Source organism: Echeneis naucrates, chromosome 19 (genome assembly GCF_900963305.1).
Source record: "Echeneis naucrates chromosome 19, fEcheNa1.1, whole genome shotgun sequence".
NCBI lineage: Eukaryota > Metazoa > Chordata > Actinopteri > Carangiformes > Echeneidae > Echeneis > Echeneis naucrates.
The window spans coordinates 2,866,459-2,883,803 of record NC_042529.1 but is presented as its reverse complement, the minus strand read 5'-3'; the positions used below and the strand labels follow the sequence as shown (position 1 = coordinate 2,883,803).

Here is a 17,345-nt window from a genome sequence, read left to right as displayed (position 1 = left end):
AACTGCAAGTGGCCATCGTGTAAAGCCCCAGAAATGGTGGAACAGAACTGAACTCCCGATGTGAGACTTGTAGAAAAAGATAAATAGTTTGGATTCATCTGTAGACGTCTTGACGCACGGCGTTCGCTGTCAGCTGAGTCAGGTGGTCCACTTAGTGCAGGAAGAAGTCCCTGATGCGTGTAGCCTCGATCCAGGGGATGTAGGCGGCGGTGCGGGTGAACACGCTGGGTTTGTTCTCCACAGTGCAGCCGATGGGGCCGAAGCTCACCACGCCGTGCACCTCCCAGCGGTCCTGGCCCAGCTGGCACAGCAGAGGACCCCCAGAGTCACCCTGGAGGAGGAGGAGGGGAGTTAAAATTTGTTTTCCACACTTGTATCTGTGGTGGCGGATCCAGTCCTTGTTACCTGGCAGGCTGCGGGTGGATCCTCTGTGTCTCTGAAGCCGGCGCAGATCATGGAGTCTCGGACGCGGTCGCCCCAGAACTTCTTCTGTCTGCAGGTCTTGAAGTCAATGATGGGAAGGCGTGCCTGATTTAAGGCCTCTGCCAGAGACACGTTCTCCTTTCCGCCTGAAATGTTGTATCAGATCCTTTAGCGGTCAAGTTACTGTTTTCATCTTGGGTGTCTGAATTTTGGGTCGTAAAAAGCTGAAAATCTAATTTCTTGAGTTGCACAGTTGGAACAAAGGATGTGCTGTTCCAGTTCTCAAAGTAAAAAAAAAATAGCTCTATAAAGTTTGAAAATCAAAGTATTTGATGGTTAAATGGTTAAATTTAAATTGCTCATAATATTCAAATAATTCTGATCCATAGATATGTATTGATCTTCTGTATCTACTCACCCCGGGTGTCTCCCCAGCCCGTCACCCAGCAGTAGTGACCCGGTTTGAGGTTGGTCTGCTTGCGCGGCAGGCAGGCGTAGCGGATGAAGTTGGAGGGGAGGATGTCTGTGGCGGCCTTCACCAGGGCGATGTCGTAGTCCAGCTCGCTGTGAGCAGGATAACGGAAGTTCTCGTGCCGGTAGATCCTCTTCACGGGGAAAGTCCTCTCTGCTGTCTCTGAACGCTTCAGCTGGTGCTTCCCCAGAACAATCCTCCAGCTCCCAGCATCCTCGGCTTTACCCCTGAAAGGCCCGAAGAGGTGTTGAGTCAGAGTCCCATATTGTGCCATCAAACTTTTTAACGCTGTAGTTGTTCTAATGGAGTTTCTTACTTCTGGAAACAGTGAGCAGCAGTAAGGACCCAGTTCTTGTGGATCAGAGTTCCTCCACAGACGTGGATGTAGTGTTTACTCCCTCTGGGACGAACCTGCGAGAGACAGCCAGACAAGTTCCTCAGGGATTTTTAGTTTTTTCTCATCTTTTATAGAGACTTAAGTTCTGCAAAAAGTTTCTTTTCTGAAAACACAGCGTTTAATTTTTCTAATCCTTCCAGTGAGTTAAACTTAATATTGATGATAGTGAACACATTCAAATATAGAAAATAAATAAAAGTCAAGTCCGTGGCTTATTTTTATTTTTTTAGAACCACAGTTAAAAAAGTATGTAACTATGAAATGATCTACATAGTGCAGAATAAAAGAATTTTTTTGTTTTTATAGTAAAATATTTATTAATTTTTATTTAGCTGTTTAGCTGATATCAGATTTCTATGTCAGCCTCAGAAATCCAATATTATTCAAACTATTCTGGTTGAGAATATCATAGCTTTAGATTTTATTTAGTTTAATATTCCCAGAAAAGAAATGTACATTCAAAATGTGAGAATTTATATATTTGTGGTTTTAGACAGTTGTTGATACAAAATTAATCTGATTTAAAGACACTCTGGGAATTTGATCCCTCAAACGCTCAGCAGCTAAATGTGTCCACCAGATTCATATGTGTGAAATTTTCATGCAGTTAAAAGCTTATTGTCTTTGAATCAAAGCCTCCAGATCGTTTAACAACTGAACCACGGGGATGCACACTGACAATTTACCTGCAGGGAGACTTGCCAGGGCCAGGAGTGAGGCCTGGCCTCGTTCCCAGAGACGATCCTTTCCGCCATGTTGGGCTTGAAATAAGCCATCCCACAATCCTTAGGCCAGTCTGGGAGGACAGAGACCAAGACAATGAAAGAGCAGCCTCCACGTTTGCTGCCACAGCGTTTGTGTGTGTGTGCTTGTCCTCACCCAGGTGCAGGACTTTGTGCTGCGGTTGTCGTCCGGGGTTGAAGGTGTATGCAGCTGCAGGCAGGGAGGCCTTGCTCAACAGCAGCGGCAGCAGGAGGAGCAGGGGAGGTCCCGGTACAGCCATCGTCTTCCACAGAATCACCGGCCGGCACACATCCCACGCTATTTATACCAGGCAGCAAGCACACACAGGTACACATACAGTGCACACTCGTTCACACGCACAACAACAATAGCACAACTGCAGGGACAATGAGCCGTGTCACAACAAAGGCCGAGCGCTGGATTGTTCTCCTGCAGCTGATTGACCGGGGGGCGGGGGGCGATTTCAGGGAGTCCCATCAGCACTTTCACATACATATAGTGTGTTCACTGTACACTAACATACACATGAGACAAAGGCGGCACACAAACAAACATCACATCATGTCACATGTCTGTCACATGTCTTATCGCAGTGACACAGTGACCTGAACGTGGCCTTTATCTTTGATATCCTCAGCTGTAGGTCATCCAGTGTAAACATGACACGCGTTCTTTTCTGTCAACTACGTGAGCAGATTCAGGCGGATGAGACGTGTTTCATGACCTTTTATTACCTTTTATTATCAGTATCGTCACACAGGTGTGTGTTGTCACAGCAGAGGAAAGAGTCCCAAATGGGACTGTAGGCATCTCATTTAAAGTGACATATAGAGGCTGTAACTCAAAAACATCAGTGTGTGAGACAAACACACAAACACACGTCTGTGAAAATACGACAGTACAGTAACTGCAGTGGAAGCCACTAGTGAGATGAGCTTTTTAGACTGCGGTGAATGACAGAGAATGTGCCCGCTCGTGTAAATGGCAGCGCCTGAATGGACACATCTCACCACCGTGGTTCACCAAGTTTACATACATACGCCTCAACTTTGTGTGTGTGTGTGTGTGTGGGTGGGTAGTGCTTTTTTTTTTTTTTTTTAATTGAGTGTGGGAAAAGCGACTCACTGGCTCATTGAGCTGAGTCACCTCCTGCATGTTGTTCTGTTGTTGGTGTAAATATTCAACAGTGAATTAAGTCGCTCTAATGTGTTTTGGTTGGAATTTGTTTTGTTTTGTTTTTTTTTTTTCCTGTTCAGACAAGTAATAAGTAATAATAAGTAATGTTTAAATATTTAAAGAATAAATTATGATTATGATTCTTTCAGTTGAGTTTATTTCACTCTGTACTGTTAAAATAAGATTTAGAATTTAAATCTTGCTGCTGATCAGGATGTTAACGACTTCAAACTATAATTGTGTGTCATATTTTTTTTTTTAATGATTTGTTTTTGTCTTTAAAATCTTAACTGAGACTCAGATGTTGTAGATTAGCATGTAACATTTGAGGATGTTACTGAGCAGCATTAGTTTTTTCACACATGTGTGGGTGTCACCCAAATTTAATAATTACACTTTAAAGGTCCATGTCAAAGCGTGTTGCTGTATGTTACATGTTGGGTATTTTAAAAACAACAGAATATGACTAATAGGTTGTTAAATTATCAATCACTCAATATCAATTATTGGTCAGGTGATGATAAACCGTTAGCATAAAATTGTGCCAAACAATGTCTTTGAATTGTTTTCCATGAAGTGACACAAAAACGTTCAGAACAATACAAAATTTATTGAACGTCTACATCAAAAGAAGTATTATTCCTGTAGAGCTTGGTAGAAATGCATCTACCCGTTCTCTAATATTTTATTTCCTTTTTTTTTTTAACTAAATGATGAGAACAAAGTTGAGAGAATAGTTCGAGCTTTTTGATCAGCTGTGGTTAATCCGTGGATTTGGGTCAGATTAGTCTCCAGGATCAGTCGACCGCCTTTCTGGAGCCTCCGCACCACCCGGGCCTCCTCAGTGACCTGATCACGCTCTTCTTTCGGCCGTGACCGCTCCCACGTGAGGGGGATTTTGGGTGGGTGGTCCCTTCCACTCCGTTCACCTTTCTATCGTCGTCTTCTTCCTTTGCGTCGACTCCGTCTGCTTTGCTCGTTCTGCGTGCAGCTTCTCCTGTTTCCTCCTTTTTGTCTCCTCCTTGTTCTTCCAACTCTTTCCCTCCGCCTTCCTCCGGAGCATTCCCGCTCTCAACCTCCACCCTGCAAGTCGACGTAGTGACCATCGCGGGCGGAGCCAGTTCTGGGACGATGGCCTTCACGACATTCGATATCAGAGGAGGCTTTGGTGCTTTCTTCTTCTTCGTGGAGCTTCTCAGTGGACGAGGGCTGTTCTGGAGTTCCAGATGCTTCTGTATGGCTGTGCTCAGCACCTCCGGATCCACCGATGCTCCGTGAACCTCCCACGTCATCCCGTCTTCGTCCCACTGCACCTGCTTCATGCTGCTCCTCCTCCCAAACTCGTCCCTGTCCTCCCCCTGAATCTTCAGACACGACCTCCTCCTCTCCAGGTCACGTGAAGAGGCGGAGTTAACGTCCCACCTCGGGTCGTCTCCTTGTCTCTCCTCCTCCTCCTCCCCGCTGCTTATTGGGAACATGCTGGAAGACGGAGACACCAGATTTGAGTTCGACCCCACTGAGGACTTCAGGTTCAGCCTTGATCCAGGAGGAGATCCCAAGATGGAGTGTGAGCCCATGTTGCAGGTGGAGATGTTCCTCCTGAGCTCCCACCAGGAGCCGATGGGAGACATCGTCTGCACTTCTGCGTCTACCAGCTCCAGCTGTGACGTCATTGTGCCTTCCTCCCTGAAGACGTCGACCTTTGGAGCTTCCCTGGAGGTCAAGTTACACCTGCAGCAGCTGCCCAACCGCGAGTCGCTCAAGGAAGAAACCAGCGGCGACCTCCAGCCTCGTGCTGCTGGGCAGCTCTGCCGTGGCAGCTCAAGGAGGCCAGCGGAGGCTTTCTCTCTTCCAGATTCTTGTCCGTCTGCTGGAGAATGAGGCGTCAGGAAGCAAACTTTTTGTTCTGGGCTTCTCACTGCTCCGCTGTCTGATAACTGCAGGTCTCCAGCACCATGCGGATCCTCCAGCTCATCGTCCACAAGGCCTCCAACATCTGGCGGCGCATCTGCTTCTTTTAAACTGACAGAGGACTGAATCGGTGATGGGAACTGAAAGGAAAGCGAGCCATTCTCCAGGAAGCTGTTGTCGTCTGTGCTGGTGAGCCGGAGGGGGCTGGAGGGGTCAGGAGGCCACGGTGAGGAGGCGTGAACCGGCAGGGGTGATGGAAAGGGAGAGGATGCAGGTGAGGACAAGAACAAGTCCTGCCGTTTTTTGGGTGAAGCAGGAAGTGAAAGGTCTACAGGTGGTAAAGTAGGCGTATGGAGGGGGGAGATAAACGGAGAGGGTGTGGTCGGTGAGGCTTGTTTGGGCAGAGGAGAGTCTGGAGCAGCAGAGCCATGGGCGTCCTGGCTCAGACTGGAGGGCCGTGAGGTTCTTCCTGTCCATATCATCGTCTCCGGTGTGCTACTCCGGCTGTGCGTGCTGCCGCTGCAGGCGCTCCAGCGCTGCATGTTGGCGATCCGGCCGTGCAGGTCCAGGTTTTTGGTGGTGAGAGACGACTGGTGGCTGTTGGCCGTGCCGACATGCTGCCACATGTTGGCGTGCAGCGGCTGCAGCGTCACAGACTTCTGCTCGGAGTGGGTGTTGGTGCTGGAGCTGCGCCTCAGGTCCATTCTGGTCCAGGCCGGGTCCCGCTTGTGTGGCGGGCCCGTCGCCATGACCACATCCATGGAGCTCTTAGAGAGAGAGAATATAGGCGCCTTGTCATCCTCCTCGTCCATTCCAACCATCCCGGACTCGCTGGCGTAGGAGAGCGACGGACTGACTGAGGAACAGACTGACTGGTAGCTCTCAGACGCCGGGCGCCCAGGCCTCGCCATGGCAACCTGCAAAGACAGACATCACTTTTACTGTCTGATTGAAAAACCAAAAAACAGATTTTGCATTTTGTATCTGTGAGGTTAAATGAGAAGATCAACACTAGGCTCGTTGGTGACCGAGTGTCTGCAGCCACTTATCTTAGCTTAGCACAAAGACTGGAAACAGCTAACCTGGCAGTTAACCTGGAGTTAGTTAAGAAAGCTTCTTCTGAGGCAAAATAAATCATTTTTCACAAAGTTTTAGAAAATATTAAATAAGCAACATATAACATTGACAGTTAGAGAGGCATGTATTTGCTTTAGTTAGCTTCATATTTACTACAGTCAACAGACAAACAACAGATCAAAATCAACTCAACTCAAAATGTTAAGCCTCCATTATTTCTTTCTTGGCCCAGCAGTGCACAGACACTCCCACACATCAACAAGCACTACCAGATTAGCCTAAAGGGATTACATAATCCAGATTATTTGATTATTGAGATAAAATGTGGATTGATTGAGGCGGATTTACGAGAGCCTTTGTCCGTAAATTAACAAAAGACAAACAAGAACAAGAGACAAAGGAAGATACAAAAACTAGATGGTGGAGTTTATTTTAAAAAAAGAAAGAGATTGTGTTCTTTTGTGTATTTTTCATTTTAATTGCAATGATTCAGTCGTTCCTTTTTGATAATCAGTGACACTTTTTGTGATGAAGTGGCACAAAACCATATTTATATTATACCTGACTATTTAATCTGCCTTTGTCCCGAACTGACCCAGTGACTGGTACCCAGAGTGCCTCATGATTTCTCAGCCCTGGAAGAAAAAAACATCCGTTTCACAGCGACTCTTCACACATACAAACACACTGTGATGTCCGGTGAATTGCACTCTTACCTTGGAGGTGACGCCTTGCTGCCTTTTTTGCCCTGAACCAGAAGAGTTCAGTTAAACGGTGTCTCTCCTTCCTCCCCTCATTCTTCAAACTTCCTCTCCTGTTTCTCTCTCTCGGTCTCAGACACACTCACTTTGTTTCCATCCTTTTCCGTCTCCCTCTCACAACTGGACGACATGTTGAAGTTGGCGTCAGTGTGAATAAAAGTGGGGTGTGTGTGCATGTGAAGGCCATTACTCTGCCTTTAGCTCTGAGGATTAGCGCTGATCTCATTAGCCTGTCGTCCAATCTCTGGACAGTCTGAGTGTGTACATGTGTTGGTAAATGAAATGACAGCGGGAGGATAAGTGGCTCATGAGCATTTTGATCTGAGTTAAGATCAGATCAGCTGACAGGGCTGTTATTTTTATATCAATCTGCAAAACTTCATTCACGTAGCCCTTTTCATACAGGTGAGTGCCGTTAAAAAGGCTTCACAGATGACTGACGGGCTCAGTCCATAAGTATTAATAATAGAAGATAAGAAAAAGTTTTAAAGTCAGTATGACCGCTTTAATGAGGCAGAATGTGTATTCTGTTTCTGCTCCCAGACGGCTCTCGGCCAGCAGGACTGTGAATAATTTTTTCCCTCCCTCCAATCTTTATCACAGCCAGATAGTTAGTAAAATTATGCTGTTTGTTGTCAGCCGTCTCCCTCGATGTGAGTTTCACAGAGTTCAGGCTCTGTGTTCAATCACAGTGTGACAGCTTCATTATACACGCACAGAGACCACAATCAAGTGAGAATCGATGTATAAACTGACAGAATCAAAGCAGCAGTCCTCCAGTCAAAAGGTCAGAGTGATCCAAAACAAATCAGGGCTTATTAGAAAAAGCTGATTCAGAAAAATCTCAAACCATTGTGTGAGGAATCACTCTTTAAAGACGATGTGATACTAGTTAGTTAGTTAAAACATAACGTGGTAGACTCCAAGCAAAATGTCAGATAACAGGTTGACAGTGTGAGAACCAGCCAGCTGAGTCCGCCCCTCTCTGCTCTCCAGGGTCGCATTTATGAGTATAACTCTCCACAGAGCACAGCTGAGCGGGTCCCCCGTCGTTTTATAACTAATGCTCGGAGACATCAGAGGTATTTTACCTTCTACTGGAAAAACCGAACTGAAAAGAAACAGCACCATGGCAGGTGAGCAGAAAACCACAGCAGACTCAGCGTCTGCCTCGTACATCGGGCTTATTGTCTTTATTTGTTCAGACCCGGCGTCACTGTTGGCCGTTGGTCTGTCGCTGGGTCTCCTGCTGCTGCTGCTGCTGCTCAGTCTGATAGTTTTCTACCTGTGGAGGAGGAGGAAAAGCCAGAGTCACTACCAAGAGCTGCCCCGCAGAGTGCCTTCGGTCCCAGCATGCTCTGCTCCAGTGATCCTGGTGTCTCAGTGCTCCTGGGCCTTGTTCGTAGGATGAAACACACTTTGCATAAAACATTTAAAAACACATCAGAAATAGTCAAATGTTGATTTTGTCTCTGTGAAAGGCCCAGTGAGATCCCTTTCACGCTGCCTCCTCGCTTCACCACACCGAAGGACGGCGATGTGGAGACGGAGGAGATGAAGATGGAGACTCGACGGGACATACTGGCCCATCGTGGGTCCCTCTCAGTAAGGAGTAGGTCATTATTGCCCCAGCTGAGTTATACATGAAGATGGTTGATGTTGAAATTAAATATGTCGGATTAACCAATTATAACATTTGGGCCCTTCCTCCATCAGGCTGGTACCCAGTGGGGACGGTACTCGCCGGGCTCTACTCTGTGCCCCCTCTGAACGAGGTGGTGGCCCCTCCACCCGGCATGGCCACCCGCCTCTGCTTCTCTGTGGAGTACCGACACAGCAGCGAGCAGCTCATGGTCTCCCTGCTCCGTCTGGGCAACCTTCCTCCCCGTTTCCACGGGAATGTCACGCTGGTGGAGCTCCGGCTTCTGCCTGACGACCGGCGGCCTCGCCAGGCCAAGGCCCGAGGCACCGGGCCCGACCCGGAGTTCAACGACTGCCTCGTTTTCCAGGCAAGGACACACACAAAAGAGGGGGAGGAGGAAGAGTTACGCAACTTCAGGGCCAAAAACAAACAATTCACAAATTCATCTGTATGTGCACAGTTTCTGTATCCGATCATCTGTATTAAATCTGGTAAACAACATTTTCCTCTAAAACTAACCCCTTACTCATAAATTACAAGAACCTTGTGGCAGTTTGAGCCTGTTTTGGTTGATTTTCCAACAGAACCACCCAGAGTGAAATTTTTTTTATTGTGGGCTTTATTGGTATAAATTTAAGGTGACTGTGTGTGTGTGTGTGTATGTTGCGACCACAGGTGTCAGGGGTGTGTGTGCCACAGAGCACCCTGAGTGTGTGTGTGCTGAGTGTGGAGCATGACGGCAAACGCCACGCTGTGGGCAGGGTGCTGTTTCCTCTGGAGGGGGAGCTTGGTCAGGCCGGCAGAGTCCTCTGGAGAGACCTGGACACAGAAGACGGCACACAGGCATGAGCTAAAACACACACACACACACAGGCAATGCATGAATGTGCACAAAGTTGGTTTTTGCAAGCTCATAATTCTTCATCATTCTTCATTTCTCAGCGTTCAGAGCTGGGTGACGTGCTGATCTCTCTCAGCTACAGTCCGACTCTGCAGCGACTCTCTGTGGTGGTTGTGAAGGCTCGAGGATTGCAGCTGCTCACAGACTCCGGTACAGACGGGGCTCCAGGCCCCAGAGGAGCCTGTGGATGTGGATTTACATTCAAAAACATGACGTAAATGTGAGAATGTGTGTCATAATAATGCAGCATTTGTGTGTGACCCAGGCGTGTGTGTCCAGGTGAGCTTACGGATACACACTCAGGTGGTGAAGCTCAAATGTAGCTGTGTGGTGAAAGGTGACACCGATCCGTACTTCGACCACAGGATCACCTTTAAGCTCCGCTCGCAGCACTTGGACGAGGCATGTCTGAGGTTTGAGCTGCAGCAGCCAAATGACATCCGCTCAGGTGAAAGGTCAACCTGATGTTTACATTTTTCACTTTCATTGACTATTTACAGACTTAAACAATTACAGTGGTTAATAAAGTGAAAGTGACCTTTAAACTGCTCAGATAGGAGCAGAAGGAGGGGACAGTCCACTCTGTAGTCCCCCATGCTTATGTCTTCATGTTTGACCCAGAGCCTCCGAGCCTGCTGGGAGTTCTGGTACTGGGTCCCTTCATGTACGCCAGGGGCCCGCAGCTGCAGCACTGGATGGACATGGTCAACGCACCCCAGGAGCCGGTCACGCTGTGGCACGGACTGAGCCGGGCCACTTAGCAGCCAAATCACACAGTATGATGAAAAATTGTCACCAAATAAAAATTATTTCAGAAAAATTCATTCATCATTTCCAAATCCAGAACACAAATAAATATACAACACGGTCCAGTTCACATTTGGAATAAATCTATTCTTTCCATTAATATACATTACATTAAATAATGAGGACTAATAACCATATTAATTTGGTTTTGAAAAATTAAGTCCCATTTATTTCAACCCCTCTCTGTTTTATTTTATTGTGTACGGCTGCATCCGATCCAGCAGGTGGCGACTTCCGCCTTCAGATCGGTGTGCGCAGGCGCAGTGTGAAGCAGGAAGTGAGGGACGCCGGTCAACGTGGACGCCGAAGTGAGAAGCAGCTGTGTCAGTTTTTCTGAGTTTCCGGTCCAGTTCGGCTTTTCCCACCATGAAGGTGAATGAAAACACCTTGCTGGAGGGGCACGCGGCCGTGTTGGTGCCCTACAAAGCCGAGCACGTGCCCAGGTAACAAAATCAGCTGATCAGCTGACTGTGGTCTTATTTTATTCATTTAAATTGAAAGTTTAAATGTTTCGTCTCTTTGTTTGTTTGTTTGTTTGTTTTTTTGGTGAATTGAAATTGAAACAAACTAAAGAGGTCAGGAGTTTTGAGTCAGACTTAGCATGTGATTAAAAGTAAATACTGTGCCCACAAAGTGTTTTAGATTTGAACATCACATTCATTTTACAGCTCAGCCAATAAGACTTTTTTTAGTCTGCATCTCAACTCTACATATTCATAATTTGCCATAAATTGACACAAAAAAGTTGTCCTTATCTGAGTAAAGTAAATGTTTTTTTCTTTTGATTTTATTACTAAAAACAAAACAGCTTTCTCTGTTAAAGGACGTTAAAAATAATGATTCCAACACAAAGTGTATTTAATAGCTGCTCTGAAACTTTCAACCTTATCACACAGTTTTCTTAAATAAGTAAATGAGATGAAACACTGATGAATGGATTCATATGTGTGTTAACTGGAGCTCCTTTCTCTCATCCACTTGCATCAGGTATCATGAGTGGATGAAGTCTGCTGAGCTGCAGCAGCTGACGGCTTCAGAGCCGCTGACTCTGGATCAGGAGTACGACATGCAGAAGAGCTGGAGGGAGGATAACGACAGTGAGGACTGAATCAGTGATTACCAACCTGGTGTCAGCAGACAGCATTATTTATTTACTTCATCTGAAATATAATCGTTTGACTTCAGTTGTCCTTAAAAAAAAAAGCTGTTTTAATGTATTTTACTAGAGTGCACGTTCATCATCCTGGACAAGCAGCGGTGGGCGGACCCTGGCGTGGAGGAGGAGCAATGCATGGTGGGAGATGTTAACATCTTCTTGACTGACCCCACAGACGCCTCCTTGGCTGAGCTGGAGATCATGATTGCAGGTGAAGCACAAAAATAAATCAAAAGTTTATCAAACATCAAAAATCAGTCTGTGTTTTGTTTTTAAGCGTTCCCCACATCTAGCTCTCTATGTTGAGAACAAATTAGAGGTTTGTTGTTTCTAATAGAGCCCAGTTACAGAGGAAGGGGCATCGGGAAGGAAGTGATGCGAATGATGATGTGCTACGGTGAGTAGACTCAACAGTCTGTCAGAACATTCAGAGGTTACTTACAGCAGAAGGCTAAAGGTGGACCAGACTTCTTAAATTGCTTTAGTCTGGAGTTTAGTCTGCCACTGCAGTGATGAGTTCGTTGTTTTTCATCCACCAGCCGTCACCAAACTCGGGGTCAAAAAGTTTCAAGCAAAAATCGGGCTGGACAACGAGGTCAGCATCGGCATGTTCAAGAAACTCCACTTCCAGGAGGTGAAACGATGACAAGATTACAAAACTGAAAACCTGAAAGCTTTTCCTGTTTTTACCTCTCTCAACCATCCTCCTGTCTGTCGCAGGCGTCGGTGTGTAAAGTGTTCAAAGAGGTGACCCTCAAGATGATGGTGGACGAGTCTGTTCGGACGAGGCTGCAGAGCGACGCAGCCTTCATGAAGGAGCTGGACTACGCTCAGACCTGCAGCGGCCGACAGGAACTGGTTTCACACTGAAGCGTCGTGCTGCGCTCCAGCAGCCTAAAGGCTGAAGCAGAGCGTCCTGCACGGCTGGAAAAACCCGAGGACATCAGGTGGAAAACTGGTGTGAGGTTTGGAGACTGACATGAAGGGGAGCAGCAAGTCTGGCTCTGCATGGAAGGAACAAACATCCACATACCAAATGTCATGAAATCAGTTTTCTCCACACATTAAATGAACAAGATGTGAAGTATGTTAGATATGGACGTGCCGTTGGTGCCAGTTTAGCTGCTGTTGTTTCTAAGCAAAGTGCTCTTTTCAAATTGAAAACCACTGGAAGGAGAAAAGCTTTCTCTGCCTCTCGCTCTTCCACACGGCCGCCGCTAAAAGCCCACAAAGTTCACTTAAATCGGCTGTTTCCTCAATGACAGACGTTTTACATGTATTTAAAAGGCGAATCATAGTTAGTGGGGTTTTTTTTCTGTCCAGGCTAACTGATTTTCTCTGACCATTTGTGGTGGTCGCTGATGATAAGCGAGAAAGAGAGAGAGGAAAATAGAGGATAGAAACATCTGGTGGTTTCGAGGGGAAGTGGTTTTAATTTTAATTTGGGTCAACATCCGAGTGAGTCCACACAGAACTTTTCTGAACTTTACGTGATTGTAAAGCTCAAAGTCTCATGAATGAAACTGCAGGTTCATATTTTATAGCAGCGATGCATTCACAGCAGAACTGTAAATTACAAATTAAATACAAGTCTGTACGTTATTGTTCCTTTTTGTTTTAAAAATATTGTATTTATAAACTAAAACACAGCAGTTTGTGTTGTATCTTCCTAACTGCAGCATTAGTCTTCATTCTCTCCGTCAGAACCGGAAGCTGCTGCTGGTTGAGATTAAATGCCAAATGCAAGAGCCTGATTGACGCCGTTTATACGGCGCCACATGACCCTGAAGGTGAGATGGAAGCCGCTCCTTCCACCTGCTGATGCCACAGCACAACACGGACGGGACAGATGGGTATTTATTTCCACACCTTTTTTGTTTTGCTTTTAAGGCTTTGTTGGATTTGCACATTTACTAAAATATCAACCACAGTTAAGTGGATCGTTGTGAAATTTGGTTGAGACATTCGTGGCCCTCAGATGATCACTTTTATTTGATGATGGACATTTTCATATCCTGACAGCTGTCGGATGAATTTGGCCAATCAACGACTTTCATTTGTAACCAAAAACCTGCAAAGCTAATGACTTCCCATTAGCCTCAGCTGTGATTTGTGCCCTTCAGGAAAATGTTAGTGTGCTAAATGGCTAAACTAATATGGAAAACATTCCATCTGCTAAACATTGGCACGCTAATGTTAGCATTTAGCTCAATGACCAGCCTTCTAGACAGATGTCCATTACTGTGAAAAGCACAGGAACTAATTTCATTATGTTTTCTTGGTAGATTGAAAAAATTTCTGTTTGCTGCGTTGAACAGTTTTATCAGGCTAATGTTAACCCTGTCGTCACATTAGGTGCTTCACGGTCTCATGTGTCCACCATCACATGAGCTCATTCGCATTAACGCTTGCAGAGTCGACCATGGAGGTCTAATGTGTGGATCAGGAAATGGATATTACCTATAATGTAAATTGATTTGTTTACAGCTCTCAGGGATCTGTCTTGTCTGTCTGGTGGGAAAACAAAGTTGTTGATCCCTTCTTTAAAAGAAATCTCTGCCCATTTCAGTTTATCTTTTCAGAGAAACCAAAAAATTGCAAAGGTTATTGGAGATCCAATCATGATCTTGACTTCCTTTGGGATTCTATGGTTGGAAAAATAAGAGTTAAAATATCTGTAGGTGAATGTCATGTGATGCTATCAAAAGTGCCACTAAACTCTTTCTTTCCTCAAGTAAGGTTGGAAGGGGACTTAAGGTTTTACATTGTAATGGACAAACCAGCTCGGATCGAACTTAAAGATTAACCAGAGGTAATTTTTATGACTTAATCTTCTACAAGAAATTCACAGGTGATGTTCACGGTGCAAAACATGGTGGACACGGGAAGACATTTTAGATGAGGACCTTTTATTTTTAATTTCTTTTCTTTTTTAAAAAACAGGCTTTAGTACAAAGAGGATACAAGAGCGACAACAATTCCATAGGAATTTAAGATGATTTGAACACATTCGTCCGTCCCCCTCTGTCAATCTCTACAGACTCTTCACCCTCCAGCACCATTAACAGGGCGGGAGGATGCAGCTTTGCCTATCTTGATGAGAATCATGATTTAGGTATATATTAAAAAAAAAAAAAAATAGATTCACTGGTGAGTGGGAAAACCTGCAGCTGAGTGTTTAGTTCTTGGACGTCTGTGTGGATTCAAGGTACTTCGTGGCAGCAGATGACAGATTTTGCAGCAGTTGTTTGAACGCAGCCTCCTGCTCTCTGGCCCAGGATAGGCCGTCATCCACGGCGACGTTGACAGGCACGCACAAGTCTTCCTTCTGCAGGTCGGTCAGACGGCAAGCGGCGGCGACGCCAGCCAATCCCAGCAGCAGCAGGAAGAGGAGCCTGAACAGCAGGCCGATGAAAGAACGCCGAGGTTTCGGTGCAGATTCTGCAACCACTTTTTTATCTGCAAGAGAAGAAGACGTCAGCACGTCAACAAGGACCCGACACATTTATCCATCATTCACACCTTCATTCTCACCTGCAGACTGTCCGTTCTTTTTCTTCCTCTCTTCGCTCTTCTTCTTCTGTTGTTCCTGTGCAGTTTTGGCCGCCATCTGAGCGTTGTACTCTTTCCTTCTCTTTTCTTTCTCCTCTGCTTTCTCACGTTTACGAGCCTCCTTCTCTCTGGCCTCCCGCTCCCTCTGCTTCGCCTCCCTCTTCCTCTCCAGCTCTGATTAAGAAAAATACTTGTTTGGAGATGACTTCTGCAGATATGTAGAGAAGCTTTCTGCTTTTCGCTGATGAGTTGAAGCTCAAGTTTCCAAGTAAAACAAATAAAAATATTTGTTTGACACCAACCTTTTTCCCTCAAAAGACGTTTTTCTCGTGCTCGATCGACCTCCTCCTGAATGGCTCTCATGTACTGCAACACCTGAGGAAAAAATAAATGAAAATCAAAAACACAGCAGAACTCAAGTTTTAAACACTTGCACTGAAAAACAATGTGTAAACCGTTCGCTCTGTATTTCTCCGTCACCTTAGTGGCGCACTGTTTGCACTGCTTCTCATCCAGACAGTCTCCTGCTGCTTTGGCCAGACCAGGTTCCAGCGGGTTGTCCTTCAGATCCAACCACTTCAGACTCTGAGGACAAACAAAGCCAATTTAAACTGTTGGTGTAGAACAACATAAAGCCAGAGAATCCACTTCAGAGCTCAGTGGAGATGACCGACTGCAGCTGGAGCTTCACATTTAATTGAATTACACGAGAGAATCTTCTCATCCTCTCGTTTTAACATTTTCCCTTACAAATTATCCAAATAAAGCTTATTAAAAACAGCAAAGTGCGTGATTTCTAATAAAAGATTTATTCCAATAGGTCCTGAGTTTGGCTATAAAATCAGTGCATGATTGATTCCACACACTGATTTTACACAGAACATACACATGGAACATGAGCTAACAGCTCGTGTCCTGCACTCACCCTGAGCTGGGAGAAGCTGACGGGAAGAACAGTCAGCTTGTTGTTGTACAGATCCAGATGTTGAAGGTTGGTCAGGTTCCCCAGGTCATCCGGTAGACACGTCAGCTGGTTTTTACTCAGATCCACCTTCACCAGGTGGGTAAGGTTGCAGAACTCTGGCTGCACAGAAAACAAAAAAGCCATTTTAATGACTGACAGGAGGAAATAAGCAGCTTTAAGTTTATTACAACTTGAGCATTTTTTATTTCATGACTACTGACACTGAATTAGTCATTCATTCCTGAAATAAAAGTTTCATGACTTTAACCTTTAAAATTCTTTTTTTTTTTTTTTTTTTTTTTTTTTTGTTAAAAAGATATTTGCAGCTGTGGTTCAATAGAAAACAATTTTAGGGATAAAGTAGAAGATAAAAAAAATTCAATTGGCCCACAAAGATGATTAAAACCAGGCAAGCAGAAAGAGATATCAGTGCAAATAAGTCAACATTCACCTCAAGGCCTTAATGTGTGAAGACAAATCCCACATATACTTTGCTCCATTTAAAGCCAGAAAAAAACTCACATCATTTCAGGATAAACTGTGTGTGTTTAACAATTGTGCGATTGTTGGTACTCACAGGGAGGGAAGTGATGTTGTTGCAAGACAAATCCACCACTGTTGCTTTGGGGAATAAAGCCTGTTGGCATAAATTACAACATGAGTCAGCTTAGCACACACTGTATTTTGGAAGAACAACTCAGATCTTTGATTAACCTCAGTGCACATAAATAAAACTAAAATTATATGAAGTAAAAATACATATTGTGCAGGATGGCAACAAATTGGACCCCTTTAATTCTAAATAAGCCTCCAAGGGAGGAAGGTGGTGATCATTTGTTGGGATTTTTGGAAATAATTCAAGTAATTTGAGCCAAATGCAGTTAATTTGAGATGAGAGTTGAGGGGGTAAAGTTTCAGCACACAGTTTGATTGATTTGAGCGTCATGATGATAATTTTTATTCTAAGGATCAGACTGACCAGCTCTCTGACCGGCAGCTCCGACAGATTGCACAGACTCAGGTCCGCCTCGTTCCCGCTGATTTTATCCTTCAGGTTCAACACTTTGCTGTTTTTACTCATCGTGGATCCTGCAGATGAGCCGGACGGACAAACACAGAGAGAAATAAATGTTAGTCAGGAAAAGACGAGAAGACGCGGAGCCGTCAGGACACACCGTGTGACGTTCACGGTCCTCACTCACCTTCCGCCGCCGGCCGGAGCTGGTTAACGGGGGGAGGGGGGGAAGAAGAGCAGCCCGGTGTTTGAAGAAGGAGCAAAGTTGGAGGAAAAACTGAAAAGTCGCCGAGTTTAGTTTCTCTTCTGTTTCTTTCTTTCTCTTTTTTTTTTCTGACTGAATGAAA

General features: G+C 45.2%; 4 protein-coding genes across 7 annotated transcripts; 2 read left to right on the top strand and 2 right to left on the bottom strand.

Moving 5' to 3' along the window:
* Positions 1-151: 151 nt before the first annotated feature.
* LOC115060346 (chymotrypsin-like elastase family member 2A) lies at positions 152-2,295 on the bottom strand. Its single transcript, XM_029528243.1, has 6 exons — positions 2,172-2,295; positions 1,979-2,088; positions 1,212-1,306; positions 842-1,122; positions 406-569; positions 152-331 (listed from the first exon to the last, which is right to left on the bottom strand). Exons 1-6 carry the CDS (start codon positions 2,293-2,295, stop codon positions 152-154), a joined length of 954 nt encoding a protein of 317 aa, XP_029384103.1.
* Positions 2,296-8,090: 5,795 nt separating this feature from the next.
* Positions 8,091-10,265, top strand: syt15 (synaptotagmin XV). Its single transcript, XM_029528358.1, has 7 exons — positions 8,091-8,359; positions 8,443-8,573; positions 8,678-8,970; positions 9,279-9,446; positions 9,546-9,654; positions 9,770-9,952; positions 10,126-10,265. The coding sequence occupies exons 1-7, from the start codon at positions 8,091-8,093 to the stop codon at positions 10,263-10,265; spliced, it is 1,293 nt and encodes a 430-aa protein (XP_029384218.1).
* A 323-nt stretch (positions 10,266-10,588) lies between these two features.
* nat9 (N-acetyltransferase 9) lies at positions 10,589-15,672 on the top strand. Of its 4 annotated transcripts, none has more exons than XM_029528345.1 (8): positions 10,589-10,754; positions 11,299-11,408; positions 11,538-11,678; positions 11,805-11,864; positions 12,007-12,101; positions 12,188-13,320; positions 14,508-14,582; positions 14,676-15,672. In XM_029528345.1, exons 1-6 carry the CDS (start codon positions 10,678-10,680, stop codon positions 12,335-12,337), a joined length of 633 nt encoding a protein of 210 aa, XP_029384205.1. In that variant the 5' UTR covers positions 10,589-10,677; the 3' UTR covers positions 12,338-13,320; positions 14,508-14,582; positions 14,676-15,672. The 4 variants fall into 4 exon arrangements, with proteins under 4 accessions (XP_029384205.1, XP_029384204.1, XP_029384203.1 ...); XM_029528344.1 differs by adding an exon at positions 14,207-14,279 and having other exon boundaries at positions 14,411-15,672; XM_029528343.1 differs by having other exon boundaries at positions 14,207-14,582.
* lrrc59 (leucine rich repeat containing 59) lies at positions 14,362-17,332 on the bottom strand. Its single transcript, XM_029527399.1, has 8 exons — positions 17,186-17,332; positions 16,963-17,072; positions 16,561-16,620; positions 15,945-16,103; positions 15,500-15,604; positions 15,322-15,394; positions 15,002-15,193; positions 14,362-14,926 (listed from the first exon to the last, which is right to left on the bottom strand). Exons 2-8 carry the CDS (start codon positions 17,062-17,064, stop codon positions 14,646-14,648), a joined length of 972 nt encoding a protein of 323 aa, XP_029383259.1. The 5' UTR covers positions 17,065-17,072; positions 17,186-17,332; the 3' UTR covers positions 14,362-14,645.
* Positions 17,333-17,345: the final 13 nt, after the last annotated feature.

Bases quoted from the DNA above. Each gene is read 5' to 3' on its own strand.
- LOC115060346 (XM_029528243.1), bottom strand. From the start codon at position 2,295: ATGGCTGTACCGGGACCTCCCCTGCTCCTCCTGCTGCCGCTGCTGTTG. The intron at 1,307-1,978 runs GTAAATTGTCAG...TGTCTCTCGCAG, and splicing joins CCTGGCAAGTCTCCCTGCAG to GTTCGTCCCAGAGGGAGTAA. The intron at 1,123-1,211 runs GTAAGAAACTCC...CGGGCCTTTCAG, and splicing joins GCTGCTCACTGTTTCCAGAA to GGGTAAAGCCGAGGATGCTG.
- syt15 (XM_029528358.1), top strand. From the start codon at position 8,091: ATGGCAGGTGAGCAGAAAACCACAGCAGACTCAGCGTCTGCCTCGTAC. The intron at 8,360-8,442 runs GTTCGTAGGATG...TCTCTGTGAAAG, and splicing joins TCTCAGTGCTCCTGGGCCTT to GCCCAGTGAGATCCCTTTCA. The intron at 8,971-9,278 runs GCAAGGACACAC...TTGCGACCACAG, and splicing joins ACGACTGCCTCGTTTTCCAG to GTGTCAGGGGTGTGTGTGCC.
- nat9 (XM_029528345.1), top strand. From the start codon at position 10,678: ATGAAGGTGAATGAAAACACCTTGCTGGAGGGGCACGCGGCCGTGTTG. The intron at 11,679-11,804 runs GTGAAGCACAAA...TGTTTCTAATAG, and splicing joins GCTGGAGATCATGATTGCAG to AGCCCAGTTACAGAGGAAGG. The intron at 12,102-12,187 runs GTGAAACGATGA...TGTCTGTCGCAG, and splicing joins AGAAACTCCACTTCCAGGAG to GCGTCGGTGTGTAAAGTGTT.
- lrrc59 (XM_029527399.1), bottom strand. From the start codon at position 17,064: ATGAGTAAAAACAGCAAAGTGTTGAACCTGAAGGATAAAATCAGCGGG. The intron at 16,104-16,560 runs GTGAGTACCAAC...TTTTCTGTGCAG, and splicing joins ACAACATCACTTCCCTCCCT to CCAGAGTTCTGCAACCTTAC. The intron at 14,927-15,001 runs GTGAGAATGAAG...CTTCTCTTGCAG, and splicing joins AAAGAACGGACAGTCTGCAG to ATAAAAAAGTGGTTGCAGAA.